The sequence below is a fragment of the Leuciscus leuciscus genome, assembly GCF_965113295.1.
Source record: "Leuciscus leuciscus genome assembly, chromosome: 9".
NCBI lineage: Eukaryota > Metazoa > Chordata > Actinopteri > Cypriniformes > Leuciscidae > Leuciscus > Leuciscus leuciscus.
The window spans coordinates 32,976,710-33,002,376 of NC_138733.1; the positions used below are offsets into that span (position 1 = coordinate 32,976,710).

Sequence of the window (25,667 nt, forward strand, 5' to 3'; positions counted from 1 at the left end):
ATCCGAAGGCTTTAAGACCAAGCAGAAGACTCGGTCAGCTTCTGCCACTATACGACATCCACTGGGAATCACACCCAGTAGTGGCGGAACACACGAAGAGCTGGTTAAACTAAGAAGAAGAAGAAGAAGAAGGAAGTAAGAATATTAACCACTTTAGAAGCTTTTAAGTTTCTTGGCCGATCATTCAAAATAAAAAGAGTGAACTGAATCAGTCCAGCGTTAAAGTAGGCTAGTTATTGACGTAATTAGACGTGTTAACCCTTTAATTTAATTTGTCTAGTTATATAGTTGAGTTTGCACCTTACAATGTGATACCGTTTAGGTAAGTACCAGTATGCATTGTATTGAGCAACTACCCTTAGGGCACTAAAATGTATCATGCTATACTCAAAAAACAAAAACAAAAAAAAACATGGTTAATATAGACCATGATAACCACAAATTAACCATGTTTTTGTTAGTTTATCCATGGTATTTGTATGTGTAGTCAAACTGTACAAGTGGTAATCAATCTGTCAAAAGACCATGGTACACTTTTACTATAATAAAACCATGGTTCATTTTCGTAGGGGATGTTTTGACCAGAATTGATTTCCATCTAAATACTACATTTAGTTTTAAATGATATTCAACATTTGTGCACGGGCATAAAAAATTACTAACAGCCAAATGTTATTATAGCGGCATGCATTATACAGGTTAATGTACTGACGCGGAAGCGCATGATATTAAGGGACCGTCTGAAAATTGTTCCCACTGCGGTAAAACGTCGGCACGGTACAAACTTTCATGCAATAAGTTGTTTTAAAGGTGAACTAAGTAACTTTTTTTACCTTAACTGAACAGCTTCGGAGTCATTGGAATGGTTATATTACTTATTTCGGGTTGAATGGTGGTCGTTTCGCACCCCCCTGGTGCCCGTGAGCGGAAAATACGCACTTGCAACTTTGAGCCGGCGGGCCGCCGGCCGCCTCGTCAGGAAGTCTCGCGTGATATCAGGTCTCGCGATGTAAACAATTGCTTTACGGCCAAAAGAAATCTGCTAAAATGCTGTCATTATTGCGCTCCCTCGCGCTGTTCGAACCCGAATGAAGAAGACGTTTTAAAGAACGTCCCATCTGCTTTGATGTCGTTGATCTATAGCCTCTGGTGTCTGAGAATCAACAACGAGTTTTTACAACAGTGTTGTCAAATATCTATTCCGAAGCTGTGGGGGGAGCTCTAGAGAGAAACCTGCGAGCAAAAAGCGAGAATACAGCGAAGAAGTCCCGAAGCTACTGAGTGCTGCTTTAACATACAGAGTGTTAACCAGTAGCGGCTGCAGCTCCTGACCATAAATTTAGTTGGGGCAGATTCTGGGTCATATTGTAAGCTATGTATGACTTTGTTTAACTGCTAGTAATCTAATTTTACCTTCAAATGACTGAACACATGCAGAACACTATTGGCAGAGGTCTAGTGTTCTTGCGTAATTCAGCTTGAGGTTGGCGCTAATGCTGATTCAGGCTCTTCTACGACTTGTGGAAAAATTTAGGAGAGGAAACAAAGCCACTTTGATTCTCAGAACAATGACCCTGTCCCAAATGACACACTTCGTCTGTACTTGAGGTCTTTTGGTCTTGCAATGTCTGTGCACGTGTCCGTTAAAGTTGTTTCAAACGTGTATGAATTTCTTTTTTCTGCTGAACACAAGAAGATATTTTAAAAAAATTTCGGTAACCAAACAGTTGATGGACCCCAATGACTTCCATAGTAGGAAAAAAATAAATACTATGGAAGTCAATGGGGTCCATCAACTGTTTGGTTACAGACATTTTTCAAAATATCTTCTTTTGTGTTCAGCAGAAAAAAGAAATTCATACACGTTTGAAACAACTTGAGGGTAAGTAAATGATGACAGAATTTTCATTTTTGGGTGAACTATCCCTTTAAGTCCACAAAACTGTTGGGTGTCCCATTTGTCCTTTTAGGTGCTCACTAGCGCCCCCTTTGCAACTGATATGCACCATCTCTCCAAGTATGTCCGACTGCGCCCCATGGTAGGCAAACCATGCCCCCTATCTCATGTTATGCCCCCTACAATGAAACTGACATTCAGGATGACATCAGAGCCCTTCCCTCTGGAATTGCTAGGCTTGTTCGACTTCATGCAGCGCTGCATAGACCGATCTGCAGCTGACTTGAAGCAGTGCATGCCGGTTAGAAATTTTTTCTGACTTGAGACAAAGTACTGCGAGAGCGATTCGAGAGCAGCCGACTGGTTCATTCTGCACAGCTTCTCAAGAGCGGCTGCACGAGCTCTGATGACGACACAACTGTTCCACGATTGGCCACATTCACAGCGCGAATGACGATCACGATCACGTGTTTCATGTTTATTCTCACACCTTCAGTTCCACTAATGCTCACAAATCAGCATTTTAAATCAGCAAGTAAAATCTCTTTTCATGTAGTCGCGATATTATATTGTATCATGTTTATCAAAATAAAACTGATAAAAAAACGTATTTAAATAGTATAGGCTAATGTTGAACTTTATTCTTTTATATTTGAACTTTTATTCTGTTTCACAAACAGACGCTGTATTAAGCAGTACATAATAAAGTATTAAATGGAAACGTATCTGGAACGTCTGTGTATTTGACAAATGTTGCACTTATTTCACTTCAGCTGTGGTAAATATCAAACACAGTGCACTGGAAGCAGAAAGTGTCCGACTTCACATCTCCATTTTTTGAGCTCCTCCCCACCAGCATCCAGCCGATGTCGAACACACCAGCTGGCTGCGGAAACTTAGGTAGCTGACTTGTTGCATCGATGCTCTATAAGGCAATGACTTTGTAGGCAGCGTTTGCGCATGAAGGTACCTCACAAAACTGATATCAGAGGCAGCGTAATGGTTTAATGATCTACATCAAAATAGAGTGTCCTTTGGTGAAAACTAGGTGAATATTTTATTACTAATTACTACAATAGTAATTTCTCGCTATAAATGACATCAGAAGTGAAAACGTTGGTTAAAAATGTACATTTACACACAAATTGTCCACCAACCGCAACTTTCAGACATCTTTATTTTTTAGCTCAACTGTCACAGAATGGAAAGCACAGGATTGTGGGATATCAAAGGCAGTGAAGGATACATCTATTCGGTCTTCAAAACTTGATCAGATGAAGTTCCCTTTCGAGAGTACTCTCGAGTTGCGTAAGCCTTAGCTTACGCTACGGGAAAGCCCCTTTTCTCGAGAAGATTGAAGCCAAAATTATCCTATAATTTTCATAATTTAAAACGCACTTGCTGCAGCAAGCAAACCTAAGCGAGACGGCAACTGCTGCAACCTATGGAGAAAATGGGCGTGGCTATAGCTATATAACCCGCGCCGACCATAGTTACCTTGATTTCATCTCCTTTCAGCGAATGATCCTCTTCGCTGACTCTGGAAGAAGCCTTGCGCCGTCGAAAACAGCACTTCAGCGGGACGAGCCACTGCACTGCAGGACTGAAGAAGCCGGCTTCGGACACCTCCCTACGCCGCCTTCAGCCGCCGTCTCCCGCTGCGCCATCCGGCGTGCATATATCCTTTAAAGCCCCGTGTGTGTCGCCGCTGCGTTCACTCACGTTTTTCTAAAAGAGCAAATTAAGCGGCCGTTGTTCCAAATGCCCCGCCTCAACTGCGGCTCGTGCCGAGCACCCCTCATGGCCGGAGACCGCCACATCCTTTGCGTCTCCTGCCTGGGGAAGGACCACGCTGACATCGCTCTCTCTAAAGGCGGCTGCTCGGAGTGCGATGTGATGGACTTATCGACCCTGCGGGCTCGATTAGCCGTCTTCGGCGAGGACACACTTTCGCCTCTCTCTCGTGGGTCGCGCCGTAAAAAGCGCCGTTCTCAGAGAGCACCGGAAGCTTCTGCAACGGGCAAACTCACGCCGGTAGGATCCCCGTGTGCCTCGCCCACCGAATCGCCCTCACCTGTCTCCTTCACTGATGTCCAGCGCCCGGCTGTTTCCGCGATCGCTCCCATCACCTTCGGTGGACCAGACGATGATGAGGCTGAAGAGGACAGCTGTTCTCTCGCCGCCTCGGGAAGTGAGGATTGGTCGGGCCCCATTCCGGACCTCACCCCCTCAACCCAGGCTAGTTCCAGCAGGGTAAGAGCCAGCGTCGATGCGGAGCTTATCCGCCTACTCACCAAGGCCGTGGAAGACCTCGGCCTCGAGTGGTCTCCTCCCGCCGAACCAGCGCGCAACAGGCTCGACGAGTGGTTTTTGCAGGGGCGCCATCAGGCCCCTCAGCAAAGGCCCGCTCCGTTTCTCCCGGAACTCCTTGATGAGTTAACCAAATAAGCCCCCTAAGCCGCCGCTGGTCAAGCTGCATCAGCACTCCACACGATGGCGGTGCTTCAAGTTTTTCGGGCCAACCTTCTCCACACTATGGACGAGGTTGGCCCGAACCCAGAGGCGTTTAGAGACCTGCGAAGCGCAACTGACCAAGCCCTGCGAGCGACCAAAACTACCGCTCAGGCTATCGGCAGAAATATGGCGGTACTCACCGTCTTGGAGCACCATCTGTGGCTGACGCTAACAGACATGAAGGACGCGGACAGAGCTTCCTTCCTGGATTCACCGATCTCGCCATCCGGTCTGTTCGGCCCGTCTGTCAAAGGCTTACGTCACTCTCCATCCAGCTATTAGCGGCGTCATTCAAAGTTGGCGACGTCACTCCTCTCAAAATGTTTCAGAGGATTCTGGGCCGCATGGCATCGGCTTCAGCAGTACTTCAGCTGGGTCTGCTACAAATGCGCCCCCTCCAGTACTGGCTAAAGCCCCTAGTCCCGTCTCGTGCATGGACATCGGGTCACTTTCGTCTCAGGGTAACCCAGGGCTGTATCGAAGCCCTGGAACCTTGGAAGTCAGCCGACTGGTACCAGTCAGGCGTCGACATGGGGACGGTCTCAAAGCTAAAAGCAGTCTCGACAGATGCTTCCAACCTCGGTTGGGGTGCCCTGTACGAGGGCAGGCCAGCTTCCGGCCTCTGGTCAGGCCCGGAGAAATGCCTACACATAAACTGTCTAGAGATGAGAGCGGTCGAGTTAGCTCTGGAGTTTTTTCTCCCATACTTGAGGGGTCACCACGTCTTAGTCCGATCAGACAACATGGCGGTGGTGTCCTACATAAACCGCCAAGGCGGCATCAGATCCCGGAGCCTGTACACCAGGGCCAAACGCCTTCTTGTGTGGGCTCAACACAATCTGCGCTCACTGAGAGCGGTGCACGTACCAGGCACTCTGAACCTGGGTCCAGACATGTTATCCAGGGGCAACGTTCCCCCAGGGGAATGGTCCCTTCACCCCCAGGTGGTTCAGTTGGTATGGAGCATTTTTGGCAGGGCAGAGGTCGACCTCTTCGCCCCAGAAGACAACGCTCATTGCCCAATTTACTTCACAAAGAGCAGGGACGCGCTGGCCCACGACTGGCCCAGCCGTCCGCTCTATGCGTTCCCACCGATCTCGTTGTTACCACAGGTTATCAAACGAATCAGGGAGAGCAACTGTGCTGTGCTCCTAGTAGCTCCGCTTTGGAGGAACCAAGTATGGTTCCCGGAGCTGATGCAGCTGATAACGCTCTGGCATCCCCCCCCCCCGAGCTGTGGTCCCTACATGTATGGGCCCTCAATGGGTGCCTGTTAACCTCCCAGAAGGAGTGTTAAACACTATTACAGAGGCTAGAGCGCCCTCTACCAGGCGGCTTTACGCCTTGAAATGGTCAGTGCTCTCTAGCTGGTGCTCAGCACGGAACATAGAACCACAATGCTGTGGAGTATCGGAGGTACTCTCCTTCCTCCAAGAGCTCTTGGATGCGGGTAGATCCCCCTCCACGCTCAAAGTATATGCAGTAGCGGTTTTTGGCACGGGCGAACCGGGCAATCACCTGGGGTGGCATTTTTGGGGGGGCGCCGCCGCCGGCACGAGCAGAAAAAAAAAATAGAAAAAAAAAAACGGCGCCGCGAAGCGGTTTTCTATCATCTATCATTTCACTGTGTGGGGAATTGGCAAATTTGCGCCCCTGCTTGCTGAGAAGAGGCCGTGCACAGAAGCTGTTTGTTTGAGAAGGGGAAAGGGGAGGGGGCGCGGAGGCGCGGGCGCGGATGACAGTTCATCTCTGGGTCTCTCAAAAATGGAACGGACAAGGGGGGGATCCATATAGTTATCTAAGTCAGTCACACCTCGACTTTCTTCCAAATAACGCACATTTCATTCATACTATTATAAATACAGGCCTCTATATTTCCTGCACATTTTTGTTTTTCTGAATTGTCTGAATGGCTAATAAAAATAGGTAATACAAAACGATTACTTGGTCACCACCACCAAGGTGAATTGGTTTAGTCTTGACTTCTGGTCGTGACTCGTCGTCGTGAGTGACAGTTGGTATGGGGGATCAGGGGAAATCTGTTGATTGTCGATGTCGAGTGCCAAATAAGAGATGGACAAGAAAGGTCAAAGCCATCAGGTGCCCAATTTAGAAACGAGCGAAAGATAAAGGTATGCAACTATGTTTTCTCTTTATGATTACGGTATCCATGTCATGTATGAAGGGGCAATATTAATTGGTGGGTATAACTCTTATTTGTTAGCCTTTTTGCTATGATTCTTGCTATGCTTAACAATAATTCGGTTTTAACTCAAACACGAGATCTAATTTCACCATAATATTGTGCTTTGCAACAAAACTGTTACAAGTTCAGTTATTACACTGCAAAAAAATGCTTTTCTTACTTAGTATTTTTGTCTTGTTTCCAGTCCAAATATCAAACATTTCTTAAATAAAGATGCATAACGTTATTTTACTAAAGTAGTAAAATGACATAAGATATTAAGTCTTGTTTTCTGGGGAAATAAATAAAAATGTAGTTTTTGCTTAAAACAAGCAAAACATTATCTGCCAATGGGGTAAGAAAAATTTCTTATGGGGGGGGGGGGGGGGGGCTCGAAGGGGGTCTCGCCCAGGGTGTAATTCAATGTAGAACCGCCACTGAGTATATGTGTCGGCCATAGCGGCTTTTCTAATGCCAGCGTCTGGTCAATCACTGGGGAGAAACGACCTAGTCGTCTGCTTCCTCAGGGGGGCTAGGAAGTTAAACCCCCCTCGAACCCCCTCGGTCCCCATCTGGGACCTTTCCACGGTCCTAGAGGCCATGAAAGATGACCCATTTGAACCAATGCAGAACGTAGATTTGAAATATCTCTCACTCAAAACCATCTTCCTGATGGCTCTCGCCTCAGTCAAGCGTGTAGGTGACCTGCACGCGCTCTCCGTGAACGCTACCTGTCTTGAGTTTGGGCCTAATGATTGTAAGGTCATCCTCAAACCAAGACACGGTTATGTTCCTAAGATACTTGCCACTCCATTCAGAGCGCAAGTTATTTCCCTGTCTGCTCTCCCTATATCTGATGACGAGAGGGATGCAAATGTTCTCTGCCCTGTTAGGGCTCTTAGAATTTATGTGGAGCGTTCTGCTGGTTTCAGACAATCAGAACAGCTCTTTGTATCCTTTGGTGGCCGCACTAAAGGTTTGGCTGCCACCAAACAGAGCCAAACAAGGCTTATGCAACACGAGAGTACTCTCGAAAGGGAACGTCTCGGTTACTAACGTAACCTCGGTTCCCTGAGATGAGGGAACAAGTGTTGCGTAACCTTGCCGTGCTTGTGCTCCGATACGGTATCGCTTCAGTCGATAAAACTAAGGCAACTATGGTCGGCGCGGGTTATATAGCTATAGCCACGCCCATTTTGGAGGACCGTGACGCATGAAGGGCGCGAAGTGCCCTCATTGGTTCGTGCGTCACAGCTGCCTCTCCATAGGTTGCAGCAGTTGCCGCAGAGCAGCCAATAAGCACGCTAAGCCGTCTCGCTTAGGTCTGCTTGCTGCAGCAAGTGCGTTTTAAATTATGAAAATTATAGGATAATTTTGGCTTCAATCTTCTCGAGAAAAGGGGCTTTCCCGTAGCGTAAGCTAAGGCTTACGCAACACTCGTTCCCTCATCTCAGGGAACCGAGGTTACGTTAGTAACCGAGACGGTATCTCAGGAAACTAACATTGGATTCGGACGTGCCTTGATGCCTTCCGACCTTGAAATGCAGCCTCCAAAGGCAGCAGTTATCAGCTTTCGGACACAGCTGCTGATGTTGTCACTATAGTATACTGTAGCTTGTCTTCTACTTCACTTTACTCGCTTTTTAAGCTTCACTATCGCCACCTAGTGATAAGGCATACAGATAGTATAACTTCAGTTGCGTCTCATTTCAGAGGCTCTGTCCTCCGGAGGTCACATTTGAAGGGTGCATTAGTCATCAAGGATGTCTTATTTAAGAAAAGTAACCGTTATAAAGTTGACTGTTTTTCCTTGTGAGGTGTCTATTAGGCCAGAGTCTATTAGGGGCGGTCAGAGACCACTTTTCATGCATTTCCAATCATGGATAAAATAAAGTCCAGCTTTGTTTTCTCATTGAATATCCTGTTTTACTTGTGAATACATCACTTTACAGAAGTTAAATGTGAATACTGCTTTATGTGGACTTTAAAACTATTTAATATTCTACATGCGGTCCCTGTTCTTGCGCTGTCATGCATCAGTTCGGCAGTTAGCAGTCTAAAAATCCATTGGAGAAGTTTCACAATACTTGTTTTTATCTCAGGAGTGTTCAAATGTCAGCCGACCAGGAAGCACAAACAGATGAACTGCTGGCGCTAGAGAGCATATATGACGAAGAGGAGTTTCACAGGACAGAATCAAGACAGAGGGGCAAGATCAATCTGTGCCCTGAGCTTCCTCCTAACTTCAGACTGATAGTCAAGGGTAAGATTTTATGCAAGATTTGCCTACAAATAAATAAATAAGTAAAAACGTACTGTGATTTTGAAAAATATTGTATTTTGAACTATCATAGACTACTAAACCATGATAATAAACATGATACCAAGGCATAAAAAAAAACGTTTAAACAGCAGTTCTCGTACTCAACAATTATGCTTTTTTTTTTTTTTAAACACACATTTAAGTCACAGTTTTTCGTCTTTGCATTCAAACTGTACCAAAACTTAAAAGTGGCAAGATTTTATATCTCACAATTCTGACTTTTTAAAAACGCAATTGCGAGAAAAAAGTCCACGGTGTGAGATAAAAAGTAAAAAATAAATACATTTATAAGCTGATATTTTGTGCATATTTTTCATAGGAGAGGCATGCGTAGAGTTTGGAATATCCTTTCTACCCCCCTTGGTTCTGAGTTTTGAACTACCTACAGACTACCCTTCATCATCGGCTCCAGTCTTTACTTTAAGCTCCAAATGGCTTTCAAGAGTTCAGGTTTGTATTTTTAGCATTGATCTGAGCTTGTGTAATTAGATGATAACATTAAATAGTTTTGTATTTTTATTTGTAGAATTATTATTTGTTTGTTTGTTTTTTGGGCATGATATTGGCATAATGATAATGGCATGACCATTAAGATAATCTCTGCTTAATTAATAAGTTACTTAATGTCTAAAAGATCACTGCACTTTGCAAGAGACTGGATGAACTTTGGGAAGAGAACAGGGGCAATGTGGTTCTTTTTACCTGGATCCAGTTTCTAAAGGAAGAAACTCTGGAATTTCTGAGCATCCAGTCTCCCCTCGAGGTCCAAACCATTGGTGGGCAGCCTCACTGTGAATCTGGTCAGAACCAAGCAGAAGACACTGCTGTAGAAAAGAGCAAAGTGCAAGAGTTGGACCCACGAGCAGTCCAAGAAGTTGACCATCACACAGATATACTAACCCTGCTGCTGGATTTTAATGAAGCTCAGAAACAGAAGGAGTTTGATAGCAAGGTTTTCTCCTGTGGAATCTGCTTCTCTGAGAATCTGGGTTCCAACTCTTTGCTCTTTAAAGAGTGTCAGCATGTTTACTGCAAGGCATGTGTGAAGGAATACTTTCAGATCCAGATAAGAGATGGCAAAGTCCAGAGCCTCACCTGTCCTGAGCCCGAGTGTATGTCCTTGGCCTCTCCTGCACAGGTACTTTTTCTTGCGTGTTTGTGCCTGAGTATGAGCTATGAATAGGTTTTGACTATTAAGCACTTTAGCTGTTTGAACAGTAGTTTAAGAGGAACTAACGCCACTGTACTGCTATTATACTGTAGGTGAAACTTCTGGTGGGTAAAGATGAATTTGCCCGCTATGACCGCCTCCTCCTGCAGTCGAGTCTGAACCGAATGGCAGATATTGTTTATTGTCCACGCATGAGTTGCTGTATGGCTGTGAGGATCGAGCCTGACGCCAACATGGGCATCTGCCCCTCTTGCCGATTCGTCTTCTGCACCCTCTGCAAGCGAACATATCATGCCCTCTCTCTCTGCAAAGAATGTAAGATCCCAGTGGAGTGTCCTTTAATACACACCAGTACAATTAGGGCAAGTCAATTTCATTTGTATAGCGATTTACATTCATGCATTTAGCAGATACTTACAACAAAGGAAGCAATTAAAGCAAACACTTTTCATAGTATACAATGGCAGGTTTTTATTAGAAAGCTAGATTAGCTAAAACAGAGGTGAGATGTGAAAAAGAAGAAGTGTATGTGTATGTGTGTGTGTGTAAACCTAAGCTGTTGAAATGCGAGTGGTAAAGCTCAGTTGGTCATTGAACACTACCCCCAGGTTCCCTACTGTCTTTTGTAAGACCCCATTTGAACAGTGATTTTTGTGGTCATCTGATCGGTTTGCAGGTATTAATTGCTTTTTACAATACACAGGGTTTTATATTTGCTAATGCTATAACAAGACAATCTTATTTTCCAAGTACAAATGGAAAAGGACCAACAAGAAAAGCAGCGAGTTCAAAGAGTAAAGGATGATGCTGCACTAAGCGAAGACTGGGTGAGGGATAACTCTAAAAGCTGCCCTTCCTGTCGCATTGACATACAGGTCAGCAACTACTAGCTCATGACTGCAAACAGACATTTCACTTTTGTGGTTTAAAGGTAAAAGGTTTTCTCTTTTTGCTGACAGATAAAACTTTTTTTTTTTTAAAGACCCAGGAGCAGCATTATTGGGGCATGATTTATAAGACTCATGTATGATCAGATTTGATCGTAAATTCCATGGATGTGTTAGTTATTAAAAGTGCCTGACAAATCTGGATACATTTATTCACTAATTCTCTTTGACCTATATTTAACTGACAAAAGTACAAAGAAAATTTTCACTGACTAAATTTATTTTATTTAGTAAATTTGAAGAGTTCAGATGCAAAAGCCTCTAAGTGCCATCTAAAATTTTCTTCTAGAATGATCATTTTTATCAAGCTTGTATATTTAAGTTCAGTAATTTCACTTAATTGGCAATGAAAATGACCTTTTAATTGTCATTCATGTGAAATTACTGAACTTAAACATACGAGCTTGATCAAAATGATCATTCTACAAGAAAATTTCAGATTGCATCTGAACTCTTCATTTAAACAATTTGATTTTGAGTTAGGACAGAGGCATGTTTACCCCTTTCCTTTTAATGACACTTTTTTAATCATTTGGGAATTGAGGAAATTAATTGTTGCAGTTTTGCAAGTGGACTTTTTTCCCTAATCTCTCCTAATACAAGACATCTGCTCAACAGTCCGTGCTCGTCATTGTCTGATTCTCCTTTTCATGATGGGCCATACATTTTCAATAAGAGACAGATCTGGACTGCAGTTGTTGAGTGTCTACAAAGCCACTCAGTAGCATGTGCAGAATGAGGCCTGGGATTGTCTTTCCCTAATAAACATGGGCTTCTCTGGAAAGATGTCATCTTGATGGCAGTATATGCCTCTGTACAATCCCAATATACGCCTCTACGTCAATGGTACCTTCACACATACTGTTTGCACTGATGCACCCCCATACCTTGACAGATGTTTGCTTTTGCACCTGTCGCTGAGGAAAGTGGATTCATCTGATTCATCTTTCCTCTTTTTGACCATCTATGAGCTCGGTCCCAGAGAACTCAGCGGCATCTCAGCATTGAACAGATGTATAGCTTTCTCCTTGAGTAACAGAGATTTGAGTTGCATTTCTTGATGGGGCTGCAGACTGACTCCTGAGCTCATGTGGGTATATTAACACAGTTGCATGACGGTTTCTCATGCAATGCCGTCTGAGGGCTCAAAGGTCACGCAGATTCAACGGAGGTTTCCTGCCTTGCCCAACACAGACTGAGATTTGGATTCCCTGAATCTTTTCACAATATATATGTACTGTATAGATGCTGAAATACCTAAATTCTTTGCAATGTTGCATTGAGAAATGTGATTTTTGCACATGGCAAAGAGCCTTTGGTGAATGCTCATTTACACTTAATCACAACACCATCACCTATTACTAATTCCCCTGTTAATTGTGGACTGTTGGATATTCTATCAGCTTTTTCACTTTTCGCCTCTGTCCCAACTGTTTAAATGTGTTGCAGCCATCAAAATTTGTTTATATTTACAATTACAATTAAGTTGGTCAGTGACAACTTTGGAAATGTTAAAAAAATTATTTTGTGAGTTAAATAAAGCTTCAGGAGAATTAACAAATCACAGATTACTGATTTTACTGCATTTTACAAAATGTCCCAATTTTTCTGGAAATGAGTAGTTTCTTATTCATCTTCTTTTTTTTTTTTAGAAAGACCTGGGCTGCAACAAGATGACCTGCATTTCCTGTCAACAGTATTTCTGCTGGATCTGCCTTGCAGTTCTCAACAGAAAGGACCCCTACAGCCACTTCAGAGGGGACACCAATCCGTGCAATAACTTTTAAGTTAAATGCTGACATAAAGTGTTTTTTCTTCACATACAAATAATAAGGCATGCGTCACAAAATTCATGTCGATTACGTGACTGGTTTTATTTCACCTCTAGAGGGCTGTTTTACTGTAGAACCAAAGACTGGAAACTGTAGACAAGTAAAAACCGTAACTTTAAAAAAGATAAATTATTGCTTTAGTCCAACTGAAATTAATGTTTGCATGCAACCACACCGAAACATCATAGTCACATACTATTCACCCTTAACAGTATCCAAGATTAGAATTATCCATCCATTTATTATCCACACTTATCCCCAAATCATGTGCACATACGGAGTGTTTTTAGAACTGTCTGCATTTTATCTTGACAAACATAAAGGTGCTACGAAATAATGGGATCTCTATCAACATCTTAATCCTCTTATACAGGTTATCATATTGACTCATTAAAGGAATAAAGTGGTGTTGAACACTGTTTTTTAGGTAGGCTACTGGGTCAATAATAAATTTTTTTGCAAAAAATTATGCAAGAAATCCTCCATAGTGCACTATAATCTTCCTGCTCTAAACAGAGTCAAGTCAAGTCATCTTCATTTATATAGCGCTTTTAACAATGTAGATTGTTTCAAAGCAGCTTTACAGAAATAAACGGATAATTTAAGGTAACAGAGATTGTTTTGGCTTTATAGCGGTTCTTTAATAAAGTTATTTTCCAGCTAAAGTTAGTTTTGATTGATTCGCTTCCGTCGCAAAGATCATTTGTTATTAAATTAGGGGCTGCTAACACGACACCATTCTCTCTACACAGACTTTAAACGCGAACCTTTGATAAACGCTGATGGCGTTCACATGCACATTAAGAATTGGTTCTGTAGTTCTGTGCGTTTGAATATATGTGCGCAGGTTTGTAATTCCCTACAAACCAAGCCTAAACAAAGTACTGGTCTTCCCTTATAAATTTTGATACAGAATTGTATTTTATTTGGTAACTTCGGGGGTAGGAACGCGAAACGAATTTTCCCGACAACGCTTTATCTGTAGAGTGGTAAAGGGATCCTCCATAGGGAGAGACTAGGCACTTAGGCACTGCGTTGTCATCGGGTCCAGGCGAAGGTCCTTCATCAGATCTGGATACGGCCTGGATCCGGCAGGCTGCGGGAAAACCTCGGGATAAACAAAGACACTAAAATTATCGTAGATGCCATTCTTCTTATGATGTAACGAGTAGGCTACATCAAGATTTATGGGAAGTGTTCCCAGTTCCGGCTGACCTAATCTATGCAGCCTAACATTGGATTATAGAAGTCTATAATGTATTATGTGAATGCTAGGTCAAAGAGATGTGTCTTTAATCTAGCTTTGAACTGACAGAGTGTGTCTGCTTCCCTGACAATGTTAGGAAGACTGTTCCAAAGTTTTGGTGCTAAATAGGAAAAGGATCTACCGCCAGCAGTCGATTTTGATATTCTAGGTATTAACTGGCCGGAATTTTGAGATCGCAATAGACGTGAAGGACTATAATGCGTTAAAGGGATACTCCACTTAAATTGAAAATTCTGTCATCATATACTCACCCTCATGTTGTTTTTCAATCCTTTATGAATTTCTTTCTTCTGCTGAACAGAAAGGAAGACATTTAGAAGAATATCAGTAACCAGACTGGAAGTCACTACTACTATGGAAGTCAATGAGACCAGAAACTGTCTAGTTACTGACATTCTTCTAAATATCTTCCTTTCTGTTCAGCAGAAGAAATAAATTCATACAGGTTTGAAACAACATGAGGGTGAGTATGATGACAGAATTTTCATTTTAAAGTGGAGTATCCCTTTAAGAGCTGGACAGAACTGGGCTAATATGGTCATACTTTCTGGTTCTGGTAAGAACTCGAGCTGCTGCGTTTTGAACTAGCTGTAGTTTTATTAAGCGTGCAGGGCAGAGTACTGTATTTCTATAAACCTTAAATATATATCTGAAATGCACAGTAAATTTCACATTTAATGTATGCTAAAGATGCCGGTGTAATTCGCTAAGATATTGTTTAAAATACAGTTATTATTTTGCTCTAGATTAAATCAGGAAATGGACACTGAAGTGGAGGATTTTTACCAGCTTTTAATTCATTTTATCCATTTCACTTTGTCAATTCACGTACTTTAATCAACCAGAAAATAACATTCACATTTCCCCCTGTATTTATTCATCAGCTTTTGACAGATCAGAGGCAAATACATGTTGCCTATCCACAATATTTCTACATCTCAAGGTGCTGTGATATAACCAATCAGCGATGAAGAATAATTTTGCCTAATGCAAAAAAAAAAAAAAAAAAAGCTTTTTGAAACCTCGGTACGCACACAATTCTGTGTAAAAATGAAATGAAGGTCATTTTTCTTTTTCTGGTTAATATTATGATGTGCTGTTTTAGTAAGTTTTTAAATGTTGCACTTAGGAAGATGTTGTGAAGCCATACTTTCCTATTGGATTTGTTTGCTTTGTTATAATAAAACTTGTTGAATTTGTGGTGGTCAGTCTGAGCATCGAGAGAAATGCAACAAAAATTGTATCGTCATTATTTCATTTTGTGCGTTTTGTGCATTTTCCACTGACAGCATCAACAGGATCGTAGAATTTAGTTCTTCAGCATTATGCAATATGTCAGCCATGGAACTAGAAATGACACACATATTTTAAAATGCAGATTTTAATGAAAATTAATATGAAATCACTCACTGTAAAAAATGTCTAACCCTCCCAAATCAAAAATTTCAAGTGACCGATAACATCTAAATTTTTCAATTGGCCCAAGTTAAATTCTTGTTGCAATAGTCTGTTAACATTGGCTCAATGAGAAATAATACGTCAGACTAATTGAAAAATGTAGATGTTATCGGTCACGTGAAATGTTTGACTTGGGGATGTAATTTTTTTTTACAGTGCTATAGTCCTATTTTGAGTAAAGCAATGAGCATTCATTTTAAACAAAGTAGATATTTTAACACGTGTAGTGAGAAATAAAAAAGAAGAAAAATGATAAGAGTAGCTTCAGCTTAACATCATTTGTTGGGATGATTATGCATAATCACAGACAGTGAGAGAGAAATAATTGTAGACGTTCGCGTAATCCGAAGGCTTTAAGACCAAGCAGAAAGACTCTGTCAGCTTCTGTCACTATACGACATCCACTGGGAATCACACCCAGTACTGGCGGAACACACGAAGAGCTGGTTAAACTAAGAAGAAGAAGAAGAAGGAAGTAAGAATATTAACCACTTTAGAAGCTTTTAATTTTTTTTGGCCGATCATTCAAAAGAAAAAAAGAAAAAGAATGAACTGAATCAGTAGATCGTTAAAGTAGTTGTTGACGTAATTACATGTAACCTTTCATTTAATTTGTCTGGTTGTTGAGTTTGCACCTTACAATGTGCTACCGTTTAGGTAAGTACCAGTATGCATTGTATTGAGAAACAACCCTTACTAAAATTGATCGTGCTATACTGCAAAAAAAACAACAACAACAAAAAAACATGGTTAATATAGTTAGACCATGATAACCACAAATGAACCATGTTTTTGTTAGTTTATCCATGGTATTTGTATTTGTAGTCAGACTGTACAAGTGGTAATCAATCTGTCAAAAGACCATGGTACACTTTTACTATAATAAAACCATGGTTCATTTTCGTAGGGGATGTTTTGACCAGAATTGATTTCCATCTAAATACTACATTTAGTTTTAAATGATATTCAACATTTGTGCACGGCCATAAAAAATTACTAACAGCCAAATGTTATTATAGCGGCATTATACAGGTTAATGTACGGACGCGGAAGCGCATGATATTAAGGGACCGTCTGAAAATGTTACCCACTGCGGTAAAACGTCGGCACGGTACAAACTTTCATGCAATAAGTTGTTTTAACATACAAAGTGTTGACCAGTAACGGCTGCAGCTCCTGACCATAAATTTAGTTGGGGCAGATTCTGGGTCATATTGTAAGCTATGTATGACTTTGATTAACTGCTAGTAATCTGATTTGACCTTCAAATGACTGAACACATGCAGAACACTATTGGCAGAGGTCTAGTGTCCTTGCGTAATTCAGTCTGAGGTTGGCGCTAATGCTGATTCAGGCTCTTCTACGACTTGAGGAAAAATTTAGGAGAGGAAACAAAGCCACTTTGATTCTCAGAACAATGACCCTGTCCCAAATGGCACACTTTGTCTGCACTTGAGGTCTTTTGGTCTTGCAATGTCCACCGCGTGCATGTGTCCGTTAAGTCCACAAAACTGTTGGGTGTCCCATTTGTCATTTTAGGTGCTCACAAGCACTCCCTTTGCAACCGATATATGCACCATCTCTCCAAGTATGTCCGACTGCGTCCCACGGTACTACAAAGTAAGCCATGCCCCCTATCTCATGTTATGCCCCCTACAATGAAACTGCCATTCAGGATGACATCAGAGCCTTTCCCTCTGGAATCGCTAGGCTTGTTCGACTTCATGCAGCGCTGCATGACTTGAAGCAGTGCATGCCGGTTAGACATTTTTTCTGACTTGAGACAAAGTACCGCGAGAGTGATTCGAGAGCAGCCGACTGGTTCATTCTGCACAGCTTCTCAAGAGCGGCTGCACGAGCTCTGATGACGACACAACTGTTCCACGACTGGCCGGATTCACAGCGCGAATGACGATCACGATCACGAGTTTCGTGTTTATTCTCACACAGTTCCACTAATGCTCACAAATCAGCATTTTTATAACAAGTAAAATCTCTTTTCATGTAGTCGCGATATTATATTGTATCATGTTTATCAAAATAAAACTAATAAAAAAACGTATTTAGGCTTATGTTGAACTTTATTCTTTATTTCTTTATTTTATTCAAACAGACGCTGTATTAAGCAGTACATAAAGTATTAAATGGAAACGTATCTGGAACGTCTGTGTATTTGACAAATGTTGCACTTATTTCACCTCAGCTGCGGTAAATATCAAACACAGTGCAAGCGTCACTGGAAGCAGAAAGTGTCCAACTTCACGTCTCCGTTTTTTGAGCTCCTCCCCACCTGCATCCAGACGCAGCCGATGTCGAACACACCAGCTGGATGCGGAAACTTAGGTAGCTGACTTGTTGCATCGATGCTCTATAAGGCAATGACTTTGTAGGCAGCGTTTGCGCATGAAGGTACCTCACAAAACTGATTTCAGAGGCAGCGTAATGGTTTAATGATCTACATCAAAATAGAGTGACCTTTGGTGAAAACTAGGTGAATATTTAATTAAATTTCTCGCTATAAATGACATCAGAAGTGAAAAAGTTGGTTAAAAATGTACATTTACACACCAACCGCAATTGTGTACAATTTTCCACCAACCACAACTTTCAGACACCATCTTTATTTTTTAGCTCAACTGTCACAGAATGGAAAGCACAGGATTGTGGGATATCAAAGGCAGTGAAGGATACATCTATGCGGTCTTCAAAACTTGATCACATGAAGGTATCTCAGGAGACAGCAAGTGAAACTAACATTGGATTCGGACGTGCCTTGATGCCTTCCTACCTTGAAATGGCACCTCCGAAGGCAGCATTAATCAAGGGGGTAATCTTTCAGCCGGAAACTGAAGCTTCCCCGGAGGCCGCCATTGATTAGTAGACCATCACCTGCTGTTAGCATTCCATTGACTCCCATTCATTTTGGCGTCACTTTGACAGCGAATAACTTTACATCTGAGGCGTTTAAAGACTCAATTTGTCCATTATTTATTTCTAAAGAAACACGAAAATGTATAAAAGGCTCCATTACCTTGTATCTTACGTTATGGCCCCGTAGAAGCAGTTTTTGTAAAAATAGGCTAACGATTGCGTCATAACCACGCGACTCTCTGTCGCACAGTAGAGAAATTACTGTATGGACAGGAGGAGAAGCTTGCTGTCTATGGCATTTATCAGCTTTCGGACACAGCTGCTGATGTTGTCACTATAGTACTGATCGTCTTCTACTTCACTTTACTCGCTTTTTAAGCTTCACTATCGCCACCTAGTGATAAGGCATACAGATAGTATAACTTAAGTTGCGTCTCATTTCAGAGGCTCCGTCCTTCGGAGGTCACATTTGAAGGCTGCATTAGTCATCAAGGATGTCTTATTTAAGAAAAGTAACCGTTATAAAGTTGACTGTTTTTCCTTGTGAGGTGTCTATTAGGCCAGAGTCTATTAGGGGCGGTCAGACACCACTTTTCATGCATTTCCAATCATAGATAAAATAAAGTCCAGCTTTGTTTTCTCACTGAATATCCTGTTTTACTTGTGAATACATCACTTTACAGAAGTTAAATGTGAATATTGTTTTATGTGGACTTTAAAACTATTTAATATTCTACATGCAGTCCCTGTTCTTGCGCTGTCATGCATCAGTTCGGCAGTTAGCAGTCTAAAAATCCATTGGAGAAGTTTCACAATACTTGTTTTTATCTCAGGAGTGTTCAAATGTCAGCCGACCAGGAAGCACAAACAGATGAACTGCTGGCGCTAGAGAGCATATATGACGAAGAGGAGTTTCACAGGACAGAATCAAGACAGAGGGGCAAGATCCAACTGTGCCTTGAGCTTCCTCCTAACTTCAGACTGCTAGTCAAGGGTAAGATTTTATGTAAGATTTGCTTACAAATAAATAAATAAATAAGTAAAAACGGATGTGATTTGGAAAAATATTGTATTGTGAACTATTAGACTACTAAACCATGATGATAATAAAACATGATACCAAGGCAAAAAACAGCAGTTCTCGTACTCAACAATTATGCCTTTTTTTTCAAACACACAGTTAAGTCACATTTTTTCATCTTTGCATTAAAACTGTACCAAAACTTAAAAGTGGTAAGATTTTTTTCTTGCACCTGCGAGTTTATATCTCACAATTCTGACTTTTTAAAAATGCAATTGTGAGAAAAAAGTCCACGGTGTGAGATAAAAAGTAAAAAAAAAAAAAAAAATGTATTAAGTAAAGTCTTTATAAGCTGATGTTTTGTGCATATTTTTCATAGGAGAGGCATGTGTAGAGTTTGGAATATCCTTTCTACCCCCCTTGGTTCTGAGTTTTGAACTACCTACAGACTACCCTTCATCATCGGCTCCAGTCTTTACTTTAAGCTCCAAATGGCTTTCAAGAGTTCAGGTTTGTATTTTTAGCACTGATCTTGTGCAATTAGATGATAACATTAAATTGTTTTGTATTTTTATTTATAGAATTATTTGGTATTTTAGTTTTGGGCATGATATTGGCATAATGATAATGGCATAATCATTAAGATAATCTCTGCTCAATTAATAAGTTATTTAATGTCTAAAAGATCACTGCACTTTGCAAGAGACTGGATGAACTTTGGGAAGAGAACAGGGGCAATGTGGTTCTTTTTACCTGGATCCAGTTTCTAAAGGAAGAAACTCTGGAATTTCTGAACATCCAGTCTCCCCTCGAGGTCCAAACCATTGGTGGGCAGCATCACTGTGAATCTGGTCAGAACCAAGCAGAAAACACTGCTGTAGAAAAGAGCAAAGTGCAAGAGTTGGACCCACGAGCAGTCCAAGAAGTTGACCCTCACACAGATATACTAACCCAGCTGCTGGATTTTAATGAAGCTCAGAAACAGAAGGAGTTTGATAGCAAGGTTTTTTCCTGTGGAATCTGCTTCTCTGAGAATCTGGGTTCCAACTCTTTGCTCTTCAAAGAGTGTCAGCATGTTTTTTGCAAGACATGTGTGAAGGAATACTTTCAGATCCAGATAAAAGATGGCAAAGTCCAGTGCCTCACCTGTCCTGAGCCCGAGTGTATGTCCTTGGCCTCTCCTGCACAGGTACTTTTTCTTGTGTGTTTGTGCCTGAGTATGAGCTATGAATAGGTTTTGACTATTAAGCACTTTAGCTGTTTGAACAGTAGTTTAAGAGGAACTAACGCCACTGTACTGCTATTATATTGAAGGTGAAACTTCTGGTGGGTGAAGATGAATTCGCCCGCTATGACCGCCTCCTTCTGCAGTCGAGTCTGGACCGAATGGCAGATATTGTTTATTGTCCACGCATGAGTTGCTGTATGGCTGTGATGATCGAGCCTGACGCCAACATGGGCATCTGCCCCTCTTGCCGATTCGTCTTCTGCACCCTCTGCAAGCGAGCATATCATCCCCTCTCTCTCTGCATAGAAGGTAAGATCACAGTGGAGAGGCAATGTTCATAAACACAAGTAGAGTTAGGTCAATCAATTTTATTTGAATAGCGACTCACATTTGTGCATTTAGTAGATGCTTTTATCCAAAGCAACAATAGATGAAGGAAATTGTCACAGAGCCAACAATATTCATAGTATACAACGGCAGGATTATCATAAAGCTAGATTAGGCAACTAGCTAAAACAGATGTGAAATGCATTATCAAAACAGTAAATAAATGTGTTTCTTAGTTACTTTTATGGAAAGTAATGTGTTACATACTTTTGCGTTACTTTTCTCATGGGCTGGGCTTGCTTGTTCGTTTTTTTAATAATAATAAAAATTGTCCATTCACACCAAAAGGGAAAAGTTCTGAGGCCCCGTCCACACTACTGCGTTTTCGTTTAAAAACGAAGACATTTTGCTACGTTTGCACCTCCCGTTCACACTAAACGGCAAAAACGGAGACCCAAAACGGAGAAGTTTAGAAACGCTGCCGACCCGTTTTTCGTTTTGAATCTCCGGAGGGCGTTTTAGTCTGGACGAGTCAAAACGGAGGACTTTAGAAACGATGACGTAGTAGAGGCTCACGCTCGGCTCTATGATTGGGTGTCATCAGTCATGGCGTATATCTTTGCTAGCAGCTGTTGTGCAAGTAAATTCTGCATTTTACAATGCTATAACTGCCTACATGTGCCGGAGGCAAGCTATTATTCGAGCAATCTGTGACAATTCCTGTGTGCAGCGGCGGTACCGACCGTACATGGAGCGTCGGTTTTGGGTTAACCCGGGAAGAACCAGCGCATGGTGGGATAATTTTATCAATGAAGTTGTGTTTACACCGGCACGCGCATGCCCAGTGTTGGTGAATGGTCACGTGATCCGCGTTTTCAGTCGTTTTAATGCGGACGGAGATCAATTCTAATACGCAGCTAAAACGCTGGTGTGGACGGAGATCGTATTCGTTTTAAATTCTCCGTTTCTAAACTAAAACGCAGTAGTGTGGACGGGGCCTGAAGGAAATGCAAAATCACACCTGTACAGTAGAGGGCGCAGTTCAAACAAACGTTCCAGCTGTGCTTTCATTCTAGAAAAGGATGCAGGAGAAGAAATTTCAACACTGTTACTTCAGCAATAAAAACAAAAAAATTAAACACAAATGTGATGTTTATATAAAGTAATTTTTGTATTAGTATATAAGTATGGTTGAATTGGATCATCGAAGGTCAGCAGCAAAGACATTGGATAAAACATTTATTTGTGTTATCTAACATTTAATTATTGCAGGTTTGCGTAATATTCTGAGTTTGCATTACAGTTATTAATTTTTCCATATTTTTTTGCAATTGAGTAAATGCACGCTCACATATCTAGAACTTTAATAATGTCATGTTCACTCATGATTTCTTTCAACATGAGGACAGGAGAGCAGTCAGTTAATACTTGGGAAAACAAAGGAACCTACTTATTTAGAAAAATGAACTGAGATAATTTGATGTCATTTTAAAAGTAACGTGTTACTTTACTAGTTACTTGAAAAAAAAGTAATCCGATTGCGTAAGTTGCGTTAATGTGTTACCTCCAACACTGTCTATAAGTGCCTTGGTTAAGGTTGTGGAGAGGCTCTGCATAGGTTTAGGACCAGATATACTAAACAGGGCAAATTGCTGTGAGACCCCAATCCCATAAAAGCAGGATGGGAGTGGAAAGTTCTGATTAAACTGCTTAAAAAAAAGGTAATTTACAGACAATGCACAAATCAAAGAACACAGAAGCAGCAGCTCATTTCCATTTAGACCAAAGCAATCTACCAAAAGTAGTCATGTCAAGTGTAAAATGGGATAAGGCATGCTTTTTTTTGGCTTTAAATAGAAAATACCAATAAATTGACTATCGCAAACCAAAGTAAGTCACTTTGCGTGATTTATTCAAATACTCTCCTCCCAAAAATTTTGGGTCTGAAATTCAGCTACAAAAACTAACAGTGTCCACGCCTATTCGTTGCTAATATTTCACTGCGTGCCTTTAGTAAATCCAGACATTTTCATGCTGCCCTGGGTGCCATTAGTGTTGTAAAACACCACCTGAAAAGTGTTCAACTAAAGGGGTTTGCAAGGATTACTTGCTTTTCACAATACACAAAAACACAAGCATTCTTACAGAATGTTTTTAGCGGACTGTCATTAGAATAAAATATTATAACATTATACAATATCTGTTCGTTGCATCTGTGATATTCATTCTTACATCATTATTATGAATGTGATCTTGCTTTTATTGAACAGTTCGATATATACGTAGTATTTTGTTTAAAGTAAACGTTAAAAAAAGTTAATATTGAGAGGCTGGGCCTAACTGTTATAAAATTATTTGTATATATATATATATATATATATATATATATATATACACACATATATACATACATACATACAGTATTGGTATGTTCTTTTACAGCATGTTTATATATGTACAGGTATATATGTATATGACATTCAGACTCTCCTTTGCTCAGTATAATAGGTCTACATTTCTTTAACAGAGGAGCGCCGCAGGTTGAGGGCTAAGTACCTTGCTGCCAGAGAAGAGGAGAAGAAACAACTTGAAATGAGTTATGAAATGCAGCAAATTCAAAGAGCAACGGAAGACTTGTTAAGCGAAGACTGGGTGAAGGATAATTCTAAAAGCTGCCCTTCCTGTCGCATTAACATACAGGTCAGCAACTACTAGCTCATGACTGCAAACAGACATTTCACTTTTGTGGTCCTAAAGGTGTGTTCCTTAGAAAAATCTTATAAAAATCTCTTTTGTTGACTGAGAAAAATAATAGACACAGAAGCAGAATTATTGGGGCCTTGACACGTGCATGATCGGATTTGATCCTAAATTCCAACAATTTGTTATTCATTAAAAGTGATTCTAAAAATACAGTAAACAATACTGCTTGAAATGTAGAAACATCCATCAGTTATTGTAATCTGACACTTTCCAAAAACTTCATGTTTGTGCACCTTTTTTCCTTTTTTTTTAATAGAAAATAATGGGCTGTAACAAGATGACCTGCTCCTCTTGTAGTCAGTATTTCTGCTGGATCTGCCTTGAAATTCTCGACAGAAGGGACCCCTACAGCCACTTCGTAGACTCTGTCTCTCTGTGCAACCAGGTAGACAACGACGAATAGTTGCGTTTACCTATACGTCAACCAAAAAATATGGCAGATGTTTTTAGTTTGTGTTTTGTTTGTGTTCAGGTCTTATTTTGTAGTTTCTCACAGACATGTTTCCTGGTTAATTCGGGATTCCCCTGTTCCACATGTGATCCACATGTAATGTGTTTCCTTTGCTCTGAGGTATCGGGTCCGATACTGTGATTGGGTAGCCTACTCATACTCATTAAAATGCTGCCCAAATTTGCTTGTGACAAAAAAAAAAAAAAAAAAAAACACACACACAGACAATAGAGCAAACAGAGAGCAGAATGGATATATCAGAGAAGGATGTCTATGAAGTTAATGTATCGAATTAATAGAATGTTAAACAAATGAAATATTTATGCATAAATAGCTGCTGTGCGCGAGCTGATAAGCGAAACACGGAGTGGATTGACTAACGTTAACTGACAGTAAAGAGAGTTGCATGATCTTGATTGATGATCATTCACTCAGCATACTTGCGGAAGTAAGATGTTTTCTGTGAATGTGCGAGACTTTCGATATTACCCGCTATAGGGAAATAACGAGAATATATTAAAGTTCAGTAAACTGTAAAATAGTAGGCTACATTAAAATAATAAAGTAGGGAATACCAGGTTGCAATAACAAGCAGCATAACGAGCTGTTCTGTACAGCTTAAAATAACTGGAAGCGAATGACGCTGGAAGCCAGACACATTCAAAAGTACAAATGACATTGCCGCGCTTACCTGAAAAATAAGGTGGATAACGAGTGGTTCTCTATATTATTACAGGAAGGCGGTACAGTAATTCCAGAATGCTGCCTCAGACAGCATGTGTATCCCATTGAATCTTGTTCTCTTTCATGTCTTCATGTGCTTGAATGGACAAATTCAAAATTATGTCAAAATGCCCATATAGGCAAGTGTCCTTGTGAAACATAGTTGGCTATGTCTTAAGTGAACGTAAACAGTTAAAAAGAATATGTCTATGCTGGATGCGTGCTGCTCTTAAAGTGACAGCAGCCTAATAAACCGGCTGTCTTTGTCCTCAATATTAAACTAACAACAAAAGAGAGAGAAAATCATTCACTGCTCTTGACTGGTTGAGCCCTGCTGGAGCAGCTCTAAATATTCACCCTTGTTTTATTAAATTAAAGATAAAATATGACAGAGAAATAATATGAACAGTGAAAGTAACAAAAGCTCCTATAAATTTTATCAGGCATAATTAGGCATGAAAATAACTGAAGGAAATATCTATTTGCTAAGCCAACTAATTTGATTCATATTCTTTTGGTTTCTCTTCCCAATTATTATTATTATAATTTTTTTTTATAAAAAATTCAATGAAAATACAGGTATCGTAGGCTACTCGCACTCGGTCTCGGCAAGTTCTAAAACTACAAGTACCGGTATTGGACTCGTTCTGGAAAAACTGGTATCAGTGCATCCCTACTTTGCTATATGT

At 40.9% G+C, this 25,667-nt stretch overlaps 2 protein-coding genes across 13 annotated transcripts; both read left to right on the forward strand.

Moving 5' to 3' along the window:
- The first annotated feature begins 93 nt into the window (after window positions 1-93).
- LOC309506916 (E3 ubiquitin-protein ligase RNF14-like) lies at window positions 94-14,499 on the forward strand. 6 transcript variants are annotated; one of them, XM_082180949.1, is made up of 8 exons: window positions 142-322; window positions 2,671-2,797; window positions 8,699-8,859; window positions 9,239-9,369; window positions 9,554-10,057; window positions 10,183-10,405; window positions 10,841-10,965; window positions 12,690-14,497. In XM_082180949.1, exons 3-8 carry the CDS (start codon window positions 8,709-8,711, stop codon window positions 12,822-12,824), a joined length of 1,269 nt encoding a protein of 422 aa, XP_082037075.1. In that variant the 5' UTR covers window positions 142-322; window positions 2,671-2,797; window positions 8,699-8,708; the 3' UTR covers window positions 12,825-14,497. The 6 variants fall into 6 exon arrangements, with proteins under 6 accessions (XP_082037079.1, XP_082037075.1, XP_082037077.1 ...); XM_082180953.1 differs by lacking the exons at window positions 142-322; window positions 2,671-2,797 and adding an exon at window positions 94-135; XM_082180951.1 differs by lacking the exon at window positions 2,671-2,797 and having other exon boundaries at window positions 12,694-14,499.
- Window positions 2,825-24,307, forward strand: LOC309506915 (E3 ubiquitin-protein ligase RNF14-like). 7 transcript variants are annotated; one of them, XM_082180942.1, is made up of 7 exons: window positions 2,825-3,176; window positions 18,340-19,459; window positions 19,866-19,996; window positions 20,172-20,675; window positions 20,801-21,023; window positions 23,569-23,741; window positions 24,061-24,307. In XM_082180942.1, exons 2-7 carry the CDS (start codon window positions 19,309-19,311, stop codon window positions 24,205-24,207), a joined length of 1,329 nt encoding a protein of 442 aa, XP_082037068.1. In that variant the 5' UTR covers window positions 2,825-3,176; window positions 18,340-19,308; the 3' UTR covers window positions 24,208-24,307. The 7 variants fall into 7 exon arrangements, with proteins under 7 accessions (XP_082037068.1, XP_082037070.1, XP_082037073.1 ...); XM_082180944.1 differs by lacking the exon at window positions 2,825-3,176 and adding an exon at window positions 16,018-16,069 and having other exon boundaries at window positions 19,299-19,459; XM_082180947.1 differs by lacking the exon at window positions 2,825-3,176 and adding an exon at window positions 16,047-16,069 and having other exon boundaries at window positions 19,302-19,459.
- Window positions 24,308-25,667: the final 1,360 nt, after the last annotated feature.